This window comes from Otolemur garnettii, unplaced genomic scaffold (assembly GCF_000181295.1).
Source record: "Otolemur garnettii isolate 467f Iridium unplaced genomic scaffold, OtoGar3 scaffold00018, whole genome shotgun sequence".
NCBI lineage: Eukaryota > Metazoa > Chordata > Mammalia > Primates > Galagidae > Otolemur > Otolemur garnettii.
In genome coordinates, this window is record NW_003852413.1 from 11,950,314 (window position 1) to 11,967,296 (window position 16,983).

The 16,983-nt window shown below is 37.1% G+C and overlaps 1 protein-coding gene across 1 annotated transcript in view; it reads left to right on the forward strand.

The window, feature by feature from the left end:
* ABCA9 (ATP binding cassette subfamily A member 9) overlaps positions 1-16,983 on the forward strand; it is a 64,449-nt gene that overhangs the window by 14,030 nt on the left and 33,436 nt on the right. Inside the window, exons 7-18 of the mRNA XM_023511210.1 lie at positions 2,379-2,520; positions 2,734-2,919; positions 3,831-3,978; positions 4,242-4,410; positions 7,080-7,138; positions 7,666-7,776; positions 8,193-8,368; positions 8,566-8,685; positions 8,882-9,067; positions 11,789-11,939; positions 13,623-13,742; positions 15,131-15,329. Of these exons, the coding sequence (XP_023366978.1) occupies positions 2,379-2,520; positions 2,734-2,919; positions 3,831-3,978; positions 4,242-4,410; positions 7,080-7,138; positions 7,666-7,776; positions 8,193-8,368; positions 8,566-8,685; positions 8,882-9,067; positions 11,789-11,939; positions 13,623-13,742; positions 15,131-15,329 (1,767 nt within the window). The remainder of the gene's footprint in view (positions 1-2,378; positions 2,521-2,733; positions 2,920-3,830; positions 3,979-4,241; positions 4,411-7,079; positions 7,139-7,665; positions 7,777-8,192; positions 8,369-8,565; positions 8,686-8,881; positions 9,068-11,788; positions 11,940-13,622; positions 13,743-15,130; positions 15,330-16,983) is intronic.

Consider the following 16,983-nt stretch of genomic DNA (forward strand, 5'->3'; position numbering starts at 1 on the left):
TTAGTGGAGGCAGCGTAGCAGAGTGAGAATCCAGGCCAGGGAGTCAGGAAGCCACGAGTCATCTCCATCTCAGCATGCTGTAGCTTAGATGTAGAAAAATTAGGAAAATTAGTCCAACTCTTTAAACCTCAGCTTTCTTTTCTGTAAAACTTTGGTAATAATATCTGCTGCTCATGGGTCATAAGTATTAAAAGAGTAATATTTAAAGTGCTTTACCTGGTGCTTAAGAGTAAGACTCAATATTAGCTACCAAGTGATAAAACTTCGGGAAGTGTTATGGTGTGAGGGAACAGTACCAAGGTTTCAATCATCAATAATGGCACAATTTTTTAATGAGGTTAGCCAAGTGATGTGTTAAAGACAGCTCATGGTAAAAGTGTGAGTTCTGGAGTCAGAAACCGATAGTTTGAATCTTGAACTTGTCCTTTACACTGTGTGATATTATTCTCAGTGTTAAACACGATCGTGGAATGCACAGGAGAGTCCTTGGTGGATGCTGTGCAGCCTTGAAGAGAATGGTGGACACTGTTGAGTAGGAAGACGACACATTTTTAATGTTGCTGATCTACACCAGATTTATTTATTTTTCTACAGAAGTGTCCAATATACTGCATGTAGAAATGGAGAAGATGGATTAATAGTTTAGTTTAGAATGAGAATTTTTTCTGGTTTCCTTTCTGTGATAAAATTGTGTGACTCAATACTAATGAAGATTTTGTCACTATACATATTTTAAAAATGATAAGATTCTGTAAGGAGTCAGAATAAGGTAACCAATATAATAACAGAAGTAAATCCATTAAGGAAGAATCACAAAATCAGGGTGTTTTTCCTCTAACAAGAAAGGACTGTGGCATGTAGATGAAATTAAAGAGAGATTTATATTAATAGAATGCAAATAGGTGAACAATAAGCAAGTTCAGGTGAATCATTCGCCTGAATTTCACAGCGCAATTTCAGGTGTATTGTGCAAGTAAATCATTACAATTAATGACATGGAAAATTAGAATATGATATCACGTTCTACTTTAAAAAAGAAACTAGCTTTCCACTGTGGACCCATTATAACCCGTTACCATATTTAACCCACTGAATACATAATTGCATTGAATTTTCTTATTTTCCAGTAGAGAAAGCTAAAGTTTAAAGAGATTAAATAACTATCTCTCAGGATTACATAATTAACAGAGCAGAGAAAACGTGAACCAGATCTATGTGCCTGGAAAGTCTATTCTTCATAAAAGAACTTTCTTCCTGTTTCTTTGGCATTGATAATAAGGAAGGCCATATCTTCATCTCTCTCTGTATATCTATATATCTGTGTTCTGTCTATGCCCTATGTCTGTGTGTATCTCTGTATCTACATCTAATCATCTATAGCAGCGGTTGGCAAACTGGGAAACATTTTGTACAAAATATGAAATATTTTGCATATTCGGAATGGCTTTTACATTTTTAAATTTTTGGAAGAAAATCAAAAGAATAATAATATTTTGTGGTACATGAAAATTTATGTAAAATTCAACTTTTGCTGTCTATAAACATGTTTATTGGTACACAGCCACATGTCATTTAAATATTACCTCTGCTGGGTGCGGTGGCTCACACCTATAATCCCAACACTCTGGGGGGCTGAGGCAGGTGAATTGTCTGAGCTCACCAAGTACAAGACCAGCCTGAGCTAGAGTGAGACCCGTCTCTAAAAATAGCCAGGTGTTGTGTTGGGTGCCTGTAATTCCAGCTACTCAGGAGGCTGAGGCAAGAGAACCGCTTGAGCCCAAGAGTCTGAGGCTGCTGTGAGCTATGACACCATGGCATTCTACCCAGGGCGACAAAGGGAGACTCTATCTCAAAAATAAATAAGTAAATAAATAAACACTGCTTTTGTGCTACAAGGCAACACTGAGTGGTTATAACAGAAACCGTATGGGCTGCAAAGCCTAAAATATATACAATTGGACTATTTAGAAAAAAGCTCTGCTCACCCTGGCTTCATAATCTATTTTTTGAGCATGCTGTTTACACAATTACTAAAAGAACTTGTCCAGCACTGACAAGTCATCATGGACGTCTTCCCAGAACAGTGCTCCCTGGAGACATCTCCCAGCTGTGCTCATTGTCCCACCCAGCCTTTCTTAATTTGCAATTAGTATCCATTTTACCTGTTTTCTTGTTTGTTACCTACCTCGCCCTATAGACTATGAGTTTCAGGGCAGGGAAGTTTTCAGGTTTGCTAGTTATTGCACCCCATGTACCCCGATCCGTGGTGAGAGTCACAGATGTAGCAAAAGTTTGCTCAGTACGGGTTTACTCAGCAAGGATGAAGGAAGGAGTGACGAGGTAACGGCCTCTGAACTGACGCTTCGCTTCCCTGCCAGGCTTTCCTGGGGTTTGATGTACGCCGGCTTCATTCTTATCATGGCCACAGTAATGGCTGTCATTGTGAAGTCTGCACAAGTTGTCGTCCTAACCGGCTTTGCGGTGGTCTTCCTCCTCTTTCTCCTCTATGGCCTGTCTTTGGTAAGTTGATGATTTTAATCCCTCTCTCTCATTCTCATCACCTCCCCTTCCCGCCACTCATTTGTCACCTGTTCTCTTTGTAATCTTTGCATGAGACAGTATGGAGGGGTGGAAAATTGATGCAATATGCTTTTATAAAATAAAATTCCTTTTGTGTGTCACTGACGGTTCTCAGTGAACTACAGACCAGCTGACATTTTTCTCTCCTCTCAGATAACTTTAGCTATCCTGATGAGCGTGCTGATAAAGAAACCTTCCCTCACTGGCTTGGTTGTCTTTCTCCTTATTGTCTTTTGGGGATCCCTGGGATTCACAGCCTTGTACTCACTTCTTCCTGCGTTTTGGGAATGGACCTTGTGTCTTCTGAGCCCCTTTGCCTTCACTGTGGGAATGGCCCAGGTAAGAGGTGCGGTAACTATTCTATGTTCTACAAAAAATTCAAATAATTCATGCAACATGTTCTAAGCACTGAAATTTCCTCCTACTTTTGCAAAAATGAACACTTAAGTTAGTGGTTCTTCCTAATGCTGCGACTCACAGGTTGAGAACTGCTGACTTATGTGATACAAGAGATTTTTATTCTTTTCTTTCTGCATAATCAGTTTTTTCTTAAGTTCCTAAATATAGGATGATGCTTCATTATTGATGTGTTTCAGCTTCTACTTCTAGTTGGCTATCCTTGGAAACATTTGTCCTGTTTAGTGTTTCAGGAACTATCACAAACATTTGAAAGCCAGAAATTTGGGAAAAAATAATTTTTTATTTTTTAATTGTCCATTTCTACATGAAACTGAACTTCCTCTTAGAAAAGTGAATTTTGATTTCATCACTATAAGGTGCCACCCAGAAGGTGGTGTCTCATCCACACTCACTGTGTCCTACTATGGTCAGGAAGAAATTGTTCTTCTGTCTCCTGCCAGCCTCTAAAGTTCATCCACCCTCCACGTTTATAGTCTGAAGTGGAGTGCCCTGTGCAGAATGTCCTGCTCTTCCCCATCCCGAGCCTGATGGAGTCCTCCCTAGGTCCTGCTCAAGTATCACCTTCGTTGGGTTTGTTTCCCCTCTTAGAAGACTCACCTGGTGCGGCCTGTGGCTTCCTTAGTTCTCAGAACCAACATCCATTACTTTCCCAACTTGCTTTCAGCTGGATAATTACCTTGCTAGTGAAGTTATCTTCCAATAGGTCTGAGCTCTGTAAACACAGGAATTATGTCTTACTTACCTTTGTGAAGCCAGTGCAGAAATAAGACAATAATAATTCTTAATGCCATAGTAAGCCTTTTTAATTCAGTGTATCCTTTTTATTTCAGCTCATACATTTGGACTATGATGTGAATGCTGATGCCCATTTGAATTCTTTGCACAACCCACACCTCATCATAGCGACTCTTTTCATGCTGGTTTTTGATACTCTTCTTTATCTGGCATTGACATTGTATTTTGACAAAATTTTGTGCAGTAAGTATTCAACACAATTATCAATTACATTTCTTAAAAATTACTCTACAATGTATTAAAAATAAATTAGCCAGCACTAAAAAAAATTCTAGGAGAAGTCCAATGATATTCTCCTTTGCTTTTAGAGTCACTTTCTAAGACTTTCTACGATAGCATGAGTTCAGGCTTAGTATCAAATCGATCACATTGACATGCTGCCCTAGGTGACTGTGATTGTGGAACTGATGACTGACACATTATTCAATTGCCTCCTGCTCATGTAGCTGAGTATGGACATCGACATTCTCTCTTGTTTTTCCTGAAGTCTTCTTTTTGGTTTCAACACCAAAGACCTGATCATGCGGCCCTTGAGAATGAAATAGATTCTGACCCTTCATCTGATGACTCTTTTGAACCAGTATCTCCAGAATTCCATGGAAAAGAAGGCATCAGGTAACCAATAAATTCCATGGCGTTGCAAATGCAGAATAGGACAGAGACCAGCGCTCCATCAGGCAAAACATGATGTGCAAAGATTTCGTTGCACCTGTGCCCAGCCTGCTGCACTCATGAAAGGATACACTGATTATTCATTGTATTTTGTTTCCTCACATTCTCAGAAGTAATATTTATGTTTACATGGTGTAGCAACAACCATAAACAAGTAAATAATCTTCGAATTTCCATTTTCCTCATTATCACTCTGGTTTCTCCTCTTCATGTTTTTCTGCCAGTCTCCTTGTGACAAACACAGCCATCACCTCCCTTGTTTCCTTCACCTTTGTTTTTGGTAATTCACTTTGTCCCTTTTATTTTTCTCTCCTGACTCATAATAAGATGGGGAGAAAAATGCCAAGTAATACATAAAGGGGTGAAAGACACTTCAGAGAGAAGGGAGGGAGACACGAGAAGCTGGGGGACACTAGTGCTGTGAGTTTCTTCTCTTTGCAAGGATATGAGCTCTTTGCTCAGTGCTAGTTACCTTGATTTTCAAATGGCTGGGAATCTAGAAGGTCCCAGATATTTTGTCAAATTTTGCTAATCCTTCAATGTTAATCTCACCCTCAATAAAACTTTTCTTGTCCACCCCTCCACTAATGTATTTTGACTCTGAACATTTACAATAGTGTATTTACAGTCTCTAAACATTTAGTTTGTTAAAACACAGGTCCAATACGAACAAACAACAGAGAGTAGTGTTCTCTCATTCTCATGAGTTGCTGTTCTGTTCTCAGAAATTGTGACCTCCCTCTGATCTGGAACCCTAAGTTTTATGTTCTTTCTGGTGCCCGCATTAGAATCAGGTCCTATCAGAAAAGTCATAGAGAGCCTTGAATGATGAAAGAAGGTATTTTTATTTACTCCGTAGGCAAGGAGGAAGGTAGTGAAAGTTTCTGAAGTATGGGTAACAAGATTAGACTTATATTCTATAAAATTATCTCCATCAATGAGTGGAGGCATTGCAAGCAGAGTCTCGTGTAGTTGACTGTCAAGATAGCCTAGAAGGTTTTTTCTGTGGCATGGCTACTCAAGACTTCCTGTCCCATTTTGTTGCTTTGGCCTGTCCTGTGTCCTGCAGACCAGTTCACAGAGTTCTGAAGCTCTAGATCATTATTTCTTGGAGGCCAAGCCAGTTGGGCTCATCATCACCTCTCAGTATAGAAGGCTAAAGAATGAAATGACAAATTAAAATGCATTTTGTACAAACCACAGGGTAGATTCTACCTAATCAACTCCCTAAACACTAAAGCTAAATTTTATCAAAATATTTGGGGAAAACCATCATTAATATTGGTTAGATTAAATGAGGGAATAGGTAAACTGATACCTATTACTGCCTGAGAAAGAAAGGATAGGTAAAGAGAGGCCAGGAAAAGCCAAGCAATTTGCCCAAGGACATATAGTTTAGAAAGAGACCCATATATGTTTGGGTTCCTATATGTGTTTGAACCCACATATGCTTAGCTCTAAAGGTATTGCAGCTGAACGTCCCTCTTCTCATAGTCATTAATGCTTCCATATTTGACTGGACTGTACTTATTTTATGGACTGAATTGTGTTCCCTTAGAATCTGTATGTTGAAACACCAACACTTAAAGTGGTGATGTTTAAAAAATGAGGCCTCTGGGAAGTAATTAGGGTTATGTAAGATCATAGGGGTGAGGCCTTCATGATGGGATTCCTATATTTATAAGAGACACAAGAGAGCCCTCCCTGCCATGTGATGGAACAATAAGAAGGTGGCTGCATGCAAGTCAGCAAGAGAGTCCACCCAGAAGTCAATTCTGTTGATATGCTGATCTTGGACTCCCCAACCTCCAGAATTGTGAGAATGAAATATCTATTTTCAAGCCATCCATAGTTTGGTATTCTGTTATAAGAGCACAAGCAGGCTTATGCAACCCACCTGCTGGTTTGTTGTGATAGTGTGAGAAAATAATGGTGATAAAATGCACAGATTCTGGTTTATTCTACAGCCTCAATTCATTTTAAATCTTTTTCTATGCACCATGTAAAAAAAATTTCTTTGTTTCAAATTCTTTGAAGAGAGGTCTTCATCTTCCTCTTTCATCTTCTGTAGAGGCTTAGTATGTTCCAAACATTTTGTGTCCTGCATATATTGTCTTATTTAGTCTACAGTTCAATCCCATATGATAGTTAATGTTGTCATCCCCATTTTACTGCTGAAGAACTCAACTCAGTGGATTTCAAGCGCACAGCATTTGCAACAGAGCTAGTGTGTGGCACACCTGTGGCTTCACTCAGAATATTTTGACACCAAAGTCCTGATCTTTCTGTTTTGCTGTGCTGTTTCTTTTCTTTTCTCCATCATAGTATCTCCTCACTGTTGACTTAATCTCCAGTTTTCCTCATATTGAATCACTTGTCACAATTCTTACAGCAACATACTTCCATGTACTAGCTACGCCCTCCACATTGAGACCTTTCAGTGATCAGAAATGCAGCTTAAAATGAGATGCCTGTGTGCTTCTGTCAGTGTCTGTGTGAAAGCAAGGAACCCCTAGATTTCTTTTAAGACTTTGCTCCTGCCTCAAACACTTGATTGATTCATCCTCTACTCATCTCCACAATTTCCTAAAATCATTTTCCTCTTTTTTCAGAATCAAAAATCTTAAAAAAGAATATACAGGAAAGCGTGAAAAAATAGAAGCTTTGAAAGGTAATCAAACACCATATTTAACACAGCTGCTTGGTTTAGTGACCACTTCACTGTTGTAGCATCTCCATGGGAGTAAGAACAGAGATTCCAGATGTCATGACTCTTCTTTACCTGAACACATTAAGTTTCCTCCCAAGTAAATAAAAACCTATAAGACAATCTTGAAAATTTGTCTGTAACATTAAGAATCTTGCAGGTTTGAAATATATATGGTAGTATCAATAAATTCTTTATATCCAACTCATTACATGCTCTAGTCCTAAATCCTAAAGCTGGCTTTATTACAGACAGGCTCTTTAGTGGTAAAACTACTTTTATTCAAAAATCATTCATCACATAATGACCTATCATGAACAATGCTATAACTATAAAATGTGTATCAAAGGAGATATAATTTTGAAAGAAAGAATTTTAAGAAAACTATTGAGTATCAATAACCAGATATATTTATACTGTAAGAAATTATAAAAATGTGTAAGAAGTTACTATGTATGATCTGAGTGTAATTTTTTTTAACATCATTCCAGGTCTGGTGGTTGACATATATGAAGGACAGATCACTGCACTCCTTGGTCACAGTGGAGCTGGAAAAACCACCTTGTTAAACATACTTAGTGGACTGTTGGTTCCAACATCAGGTGAGAGGACAGTTATCCAAGGACAGGTACATGAGTGAAAAAATTAACTGTGCATGTTATTAGTTTCTTCAATGACCAGTTTCACTAACTATTTAATATACCCATGTATTTAAAAGAAATTTTTAGAAGTTTGTTTATCCTTTTATTGAATTATATTCTATTTATTTAGGAAAACACTATTTGTGTTTTAAATATTTCACAAGTAGCTTTGTGATAATTCATTTATGAATTAGCATCCCAGCTGGATCAGCTATTACTGTGAATATTTCATTTTTAATCAGTCAATCTGTATTTCTCATAGATAAAGTATGTTGAAATGACTCTAATAATTGACATACTTTGTCTCCATTTAAAAATATCTTCAACGCAGCCTGACAGATTTCTCATGATGCTCACTCTCTAACTTCTGCATGTAGGTTCGGTCACCATCTATAATCACAGACTTTCGGAAATGACGGACTTGGAGACTGTCAGAAAGCTCACTGGAGTTTGTCCACAGACCAACGTGCAGTTTGGCTTTCTCACCGTGAGAGAAAATCTCAGACTGTTCGCTAAAATCAAAGGGATTCTGCCACATGAGGTGGAGCAACAGGTACATGAACAAGTGAGGCGCCACACAGCCATGGGTGTGAAGTTGCTACCTAGAAAATTCTAAATGTATTTGTGGTATTTCTACACCATTCTTTGTCTAAAGGTTAGACAAAAATGCCCTTTGTATAGAACAGAATAAGAATAGTGTTTACCAATAAACATTTGGGGTTTTGGACCAACTATTCTTTATTTGTTTAGGTACGACAAGTTTTACGGGACTTGGAGATGGAAAATATTCAAGACATTCTTTCTCAAAATTTAAGTGGTGGACAAAGTAGGAAACTCACTTTGGGGATTGCCATTTTAGGAGATCCTCAGGTAAGTCAAGCTGAAATGACTGGTGAATCAGGCTGATGACTATGCAACCATTTTATTAGATGCAACTCAACTTGCCAATGATAAATGCAAGAGAATTTTACAATGCAGTGTGAAGTACTGAGGGGTCTCTCCCCTGTGCTTTGAAGAAGAAACTTGCCTGAAGGAGAATTATTTCACTTGCTTTCCCACCGTCCAGGTTCTGCTGCTGGATGAACCGACAGCTGGGCTGGATCCTCTCTCCAGACACCGAGTGTGGAACCTCCTGAAAGAGGGGAGGTCAGATAGAGTGATCCTCTTCAGTACCCAGTTTATGGACGAGGCTGACATCCTGGCTGGTAATGTCTGGTTTTCTCCATGTGTGTTAGTGAGGAATCAGGGACACGTGTAGAGTGGGCCTAGGTGTGCTCCACAGCTGTGTCTCACTGGGGACTGCTGTGGCCAACAAAAGAAGAACTTGCCCCCAACACAATGAAAGGCCGAAACCCAAGAGAACCTGGCCCAAAAAAAGAATCCTAACCCAATGCAAAACCAAACGGGTGGAAAAAAAGTCACACACCATCAAAGAGATAACTGGATGAAAAAGAGTCAAACCCAACTGAAGAGCCAACTAGATAAAAAAAAAGTACCACAAAATAAAAGAGAGAATCAAATAATACAATGTTAATTCCAGCAGAACAAAAAAAAAACCTTTACATAACAATAGGCTTACGAAATATCCTAGAGAATAAACTAAGATAACAAAAGACACTAGATGAAAAAGAAAGCACTCTACAGGAAGCTGGAAAGAAAAAACACCTAAATGCAAATGATCTGCTCCTAAAATATAAAAAGACAGAAAGGACTCAATCTCTGCTAAGAGGCAAAAAAATAAAGCCTCAACACAATTCATCAAGAAGAAATGGCGAAACAGACACCAAGGAAGGCACAGCCCGTAAGAGGCGGAAATGTGCAAACACGCCACAAATCCGGAAGAAGAAACGAGCAACAGCAAAACATTGAAGGCAAAGCGCATAAAGACCGAGAAGATCAGAACAAAAGAGAAACATAGGAACAGAGGCAACAAGGACCACTATGCCAAAGGAAAAGGAAAAGAAGACACACGAAAGAAATCGAAAAGAGAAGGAAGAACCAAGGAGCCATAAACCAAAATTTAGCAAAAATATACCAAAAACACAATAGTAAGAAGAAACGATTGAAGATACAAACAATAGAAGAACAATAAATCTGAAGTCAAATAAAAATTCAGGAAAACATTTCCATCATTATTACATCCAACCTTTATCAAATCATAGCTGTGCACATTAATCCAATCAAGCGAGACAATGTACAGACCCTAAACACAATCCGAAAGAGCTTCATCAAACCCCCCAACACACCACTAATCTCATCTTGACACTTCCAATAGCAACCTATGAACGCTAACTAACGTCAATTACTAAAAGATGCCTACATTTCACCTACTCGCCATGAAGTATGAACATAAAAAAAAAATACTATCAAAAGTAATCCGCAAAATAACCACAAGAAAATGCCACAAAAAGAAACTACAGAAAAATAAGGCAACCACAAAACAAACAGAAGAAAAAAGCAAGCCAAACATTTCTAACAAGTAAGCATAGGACAAAGAAGACAGGTGTAATACCAACTAACAACTAAAAAGTACAAGAAAATATGGATAAAGATTAAAAAAAAAACAAAGACCAGCATCCAAACATTGCACCAAAACACGAAAACTGATCAAAAAAAAAATCAAATCACTACAGCTCCCGCAATCGAATTCAATCAGCAACCACCAACTAACAGCACCAACCACGAGCCAAAGCGCAAGTCCAACAGTAGTGCCGACTGCAATCCAATGGAAGCAGGAGCCTCTGACTAAAACGAACACTCACCACTCACTAAGCAAGGGCCAAAGCTCACCAGCCCTGAAGAAGCTGAACGAAGAACACCTGCCTAACAAGGAACAACCCAAAAGAGGAACCAAGGCCAAAGAACACCAAAACCACAAGATTGACTTATGAACAATTAACCCCTAAGAACCAAACTAAAAGAAAATATAAAATAGCCAAAACAAGAAAAAACTAATGGTGAAGCCTAACAAATAAAAAGCGGAGAAATAATAGAAAAGCAACCAAAAAGAAGCAACACTAACACAAACTCCCCATCACACACAAAGAAAAACCGAGGACATAAATAATTAAGAAGGAAGCGACGGTAGAAAAGAGACAACCCAATCCCCCCCTCCCTCACCCCGAGAACACACAGAAGAAGACCATCGAAACACAAAAGACTTCTCAAAAGAAAAAACCGCCAGGTTCCTATCAGGAGACAAGACAAAAAATAGCACAACGCCGTCAAAGCACAAAAAAACAGTCGAAATGATTACTAAAGGGGTGGCTAAACACCAAAAATTGAAGGAAGAACCACAGAGGCACCTACCAAAAAATAAACGAACGTGAACTGGAAAAAGGTTGCACAACAAAAAACAAAAAAAGAAAAAATCTATAGAGGATTAGCAAAAGACAAGCCACCATGCAAAGGAATAAACACTAGATCAAAAAAAAAAGAGAAAATCAGCTAAGAACTAGGGAGGATCTCATCACAAAAAGAAAAAATGCATACGCAGAAACAAAAACAAAATGCCGGAATTAGAAAACCTCTAAAAAGACGGCAATAAGACTACATTATAAACAAAAAAACAAAACCACAGACACATTAAGCAAACTCTCTGAAAGCGCGACCTCCTGAAACCATCACACAAAAAACAGAAGCGAAAAGGCGAGACAAAGCACCTCAATAGATCGAGTCAAAATTAGAAAGTCCCAGCTACTGCACGCAACACAAAAAAGGCCGAAGTACAGCTTGGCTCCAAAAAAAAATCTGGGAAAAAACAAACATGACACTAACCATACCAAAAAAGAATCCCCCACAAAAGCTATATACACCAAACACATGGACGAAATCAAGAGTCATAGAACAAACGTAGCCCAATACAATACAGCGAGAGACTAGTCCATATTAAAAAAGAGATAAACACATACCACAAAAGCAGAAAATTAATGTCCAACATACTCCAGGAAAACAAGAAATTTAACGCACGTAGGTAAATGTTAGTTTGCATCTGAAAGAAAGAGCCGAAACAGAGAACACAACATACAGGGCCAAACACCACATCCCTGATGCCAAATTAACAGCACAAAGTGAAGAAAAACTTGTGTATATTTTGCCTTTGGAGAGGACAAACAAATTTCCAGGTAACAAAATGTGGAGACCACAGAGTGACTCAAGAATGGCATTACTAACAACAGATAGCGATAAAAATGATGGCTAATTTTAATGGTTGCCCATTTTGTGGCACGATGCATTAACTTATTTAATATTCCCAACCCCAGGGGCGTTTCTAATATTAGCCCCTATAGTATCCCCATGTCACCTATGGGTAAACCAGGGCACATAGATGTTAAACATGCTTCAAGGTAGTTTGATAGCAAGGTAAATTTAGGATTACTGGGGAAATTCATTTCAAGAATGAATGAGAGAGTGTGGCCAAGGCAGAAGGGGTCTGCTAAAAGAGTGCCAGACTGTGGAAGGAGAACTAAGGAAATTGTACACAATATATAGATATTTTTATGGACACCATAACCTAATGGTAAAATCTAAGTTACTGAAGATAGTTAAGATCAACCTGCATGCTGCTAAATACTCCAAGATTTGTGACTTTGCTGCAAATACAAAAGCCTAGAGGACTACTGCTGTTACCATTTTTCTACTGCACCTCCCAATGCTCTGTTTTATTTTTCACAAGTTTAGGATAGATTGGGTTTTTTTTTTTTCTTTTTTAGGAATAGCCCATAAAAATGTGTTTACCTTAATGCTGGGGCCATTGCTGCATACTTAAAGCAGTAAGCCTGCCATGATCAAGTCCAGTAAAGAAACACACCACCAGATAATAAAGTGCAGTGATTGGATGCCCAGATGATGGCGCTAGACAGCCTAGATTCAAGCCCCATCTATGCTGTTATCAGCTCCGTAATCCTAAACAAGTTTTACTACTTTTCTTTACTTCAATTTCCTCATTTGTCAAAAGAAAATTGCAATAGTCTCCTGCAGTTGTTATGAGCATTAAATGATATATTTAAATTTATTATCAAACTATTAAATTTAAGTAAAGTATCTAGAATAATACCTGACATGTACTACCTGTAATATGTTGTTATGTTTAAGAAACTCTCAACTATAAGACATACTGCTAAGGAAGAAACAGAAAAAACCAACACTGCCATTTAAAATATGATTTTCCATCACTTATGATTCATCCTCATTTCAGATTTGCTAAAAGGTGATAAATGTGTTTACCTTAGAATCAGTGAAAGAAGGGTATACAGTAATACAATATCTTTGAGATAAATGTCATTTATGAAAACAGAACTCTCTGTGATGACCACACAACAGGGTTTTGCCTGGTTACTTATTAAACGCATCCCAGAAAAGGACAAGCAATTTTAGAGATAGATTAGGTAGATTTAAACTCATACATCTCTATTTTCCTTTACTTATAACTTACTTATAATTAAGATAGGAGCATTTAATTTTTCCCAATGTTTGAATTAAATTATGATGAACTTTTGGTTTTCCTGACCAGCTCAAGGATTATTCCCAAAACCTTTTAAAAAAATTATCTCTCAAAAAAGTATGTATATAATTTTCTAAGTATAAAAAGGTAAATGTTTAAACTTCGATACTCAAAACAATGTGGAAATTGACAAATACACTATATTATTTTGTAATTGTTGAAATAAGGAAACACCTATGTCCCAGTTTTGTTTATGATGAGTACATTTTGTCTGTTATCAATATTTTCCTTTTTTAAAAAGTGATTATTGCCAATCTAATTATATATTATATTCTTCTGTTCTACTTTCTGTGCCTTCTTTTAGACCTTTACAGGGATCTCGATAAATGTTCTAACCAAGGCATTGAGAACTATGGTGTTTCCATAACAACTTTGAATGAGGTGTTCCTGAAATTAGAAGGAAAATCAACACTTGATGAAGCAGGTAAAAAACAAAAAGAATTAATAAAAGAAAGAAAGAAAAGAGAAATTTGAGAAATTTTTCTAAAAATCATTTTTAAAATTCTAAAACAATCTAAGAGCGTCATTCTTCAATAGACTTCTCTTTTTGTGAAATATTTTATCTTGAAATTATGCTTTGAATGAGGAGACAATGTGCATTTGTTGGTGCTACAGTTCAGGCTGGTCTTGGGAAAAATTAAAGCACAGACGAAATTTATCTCTGAGGAATACAGAAATGTACTAGGACCCCATAGAGCAGATGATAAACATACGATGTAATATTACCTGAATATAAGTGCTATAGAGAAATTTTGAGTTTACATTAAGAATTATTTTTCTTTTTTAAATTTTTTCCCTATATTTACATAGTATAATTTTTTTTAACATGGATGAATTGTACAGTGGTGAAGTCAATTTAGTACTCCTGTCACCCAAATAATGTAAATTATACCCACTAATTAATTTTTTAGTCTCTTGCCTACCTCCCATTCTCTGCCTTCTGAGTCTCAAATGTCCATTGTACCACTCTTTATGACCAGCGTATCGATCTCTTATTTCCCACTTATACATGAGAACATGTGGTTATTTCTTTAGCATTCTGAAGATATTATTACAGTGTCTTCAGGATTCGGTTCTTGTTGAACAAACTACTCTCAAGTCTACTTAATAATTCCTTAGAAAGTATTCTTTCTTTATTCTCTTGTTGCTTCTAAGATAATTCTTTGTTTCTGGTTTTTTTTATCATCTTACTATGTACTCTTTACTATGCTCTTTACTTTTATATTTGTAATTTTGGGTATTTTTTTATTGACCCCAAGTGTTCTTACATCCTACTTATACTATTTTATTCATACACTTGAACATGTTAAGTGATTACACTTAACTTTTAATGTACATCTTTTATAGCTTCTTAGAAGTCTACAAATAATCATTTTCTCTAGACTTCTCTTTAAAAGAGGTAAAACTTTTATCTTGTTTTTACCCATACTTTATTAAAAATATTTTCTCTATCATTTTATGTTCTTAGAGGGAAGAGGAGGGGCTTCTATATGTGCTAACTACCGCATCTTGGTCAGGAATACTAAGAGAGTTTATCTTTTTCAGGAAATAGGTTTATGAGTTTCTTTTTATTAATTTTCCTAAAATTAATTAAGTCCTGTAAAGCTGCAGACAGAGGACTTTTAAAATCATAATACACAAGATTTTTTTTTTTTTATATCAATACTTTTTGTTTCTTTCCCATGCCTTCAATCGTTGCTCCAATAGGGCCATGCATTACATTTCTGACTTCTTGACCCAAGATGGTAACCTTTGGTTGAAAAGATAGATGATCACAAGAAAAGCTAAACAAATATTGCTCTTATGTTTTAGATCTAGAAATGTGGGGACAATTACAAAGTGATGGAGCAAAAGACACAGGAGGCCTTGTTGAGCTGGAGCAAGTTTTGTCCTCCCTCAAAGAAACCAAGGAAGCCATCAGTGGCATGGCTCTCTGGAGGCAGCAGGTCTGTGCAATGGCAAAAGTTCGCTTCCTAAAGTTAAAGAATGAAAGAAAAAGCCTGTTGACTCTGTGAGTATCTGAGTGTTTCAGATTTATTTGTTCTGCAAACTCAAAATAAGTTCAACTTATTTAGCTCAAATGAGTTTAAGAGAACAAAAGATAAATTAAAAAGACCCTCAGACAAAATAAATCATAGCAAATGAGTATGGTCTTTCAGACCAATAATTTTTTTATTGAAGAAATAATTTTTAATCATGTCGGTAAACAATTTTTCCTTAATTTCACACTGATTTTGTGAAGCAATTCTTTACAAGTACATGGGTATTAGCGCTTTGGTCCCATACCAAACATACCACTTCCTCTTTCCCAAGATACTGAAATATTCATGTCAGGATTCCCCAGAAAAATGTAACTAATAGGATATATGTACATACAAACTTATTTATGTTAAGGAATCGTTGGAACTGCAATTCTGAAATCTGTAGGGCAGAGCAGGAGGGTGGAAGTCAGTGTTGCAGTTGATGGACTGGAAACTTGGGCAGAATTTCTATGTTACAACTTGAGACAGTGCTTGTGGTCTATGCTTTACCTGCACAGCTCTACCTGGTGCCCACTTTGAGGTTGACACCTCTACAGCTCTAGCCTTGCCATCGAGTACCACCTCCTTGCATAAGCTCAGCTCTCCACTGAGAACACTCAATCATCCAAAAATATCTGTGAGCACCTCTGTGCAACACTCTATTATTAAATGATCATAACATATATCAAGATTTTTTTTCATCTCATAAATCAGACATGACATCTAACCTGGAGGGTGATTAGATAGGTACTAAATAATAGATGGTCTTGTAAAACTATGGCATTTATTAGGAAAAGATTATGTCCAACTAAGGACATCAGAGAAGCAACTCAGGGAGAATTTGGAATTTGATGTAAGAGAATGGAACTTAATTAGTTAAGAAGAGAGAGGAGGATGGAAATCCAGGAAGAGGGAGTAATGCTGAGTATGGTGATACACGAGAAATTGAAAAACTGTTGTTAATCTGAATTAATTGCAACAGAGTGCATTAAAAGTAAAAATAAGTATGTGCATTAATTGTGCTGAAGAGTTTGTGCTTTATGAATGATAAGGAACTTTCATTCTTCATTTTGAACAGGCAATTGACAATTAGAAAAGGATGCCAAGAAGTTTAATTGGGCAATGGTGCGAATTGTTTGGTAACAAGGGGCACTGGAGACAGTAAAAAACAATCATGTAGGACAATATTTAATGAGGTCAGGCAAGAGATGATAAAGGCCCAACTGCAACAGTGAAAGGAAGAAGGAGGGTTGGAGGCAAACAGTAATGATGGTGTGTTTGATAGGAATCTTCAACCATTGGAAAAGAGACTTCGGGGAGAGAAATAGGAGGACAACATTAACTTTTAGAGCCCAACTGAATGAGGAAAATGTTGTAATTTACAGAAATTGAAAATAGGATGGGAAAAGGTTCCATGTATAGTAAATCTGGGTGTTAATGATATGCCAAGAATCATAATCTGCAGATTTCAGAAGCATGAGTGAAATATCCAGGCATCCGACTTGGGACTGAGGTGGTGGGAGACACAGACAGACAGAGACAAAACAAAAGTTAGATATATTGGAAACATTTCATTTTATTTATTTATTTTTTATTAAACCATAGCAGTATACATTAATACTATTATGGGGTACAGTGTACTAT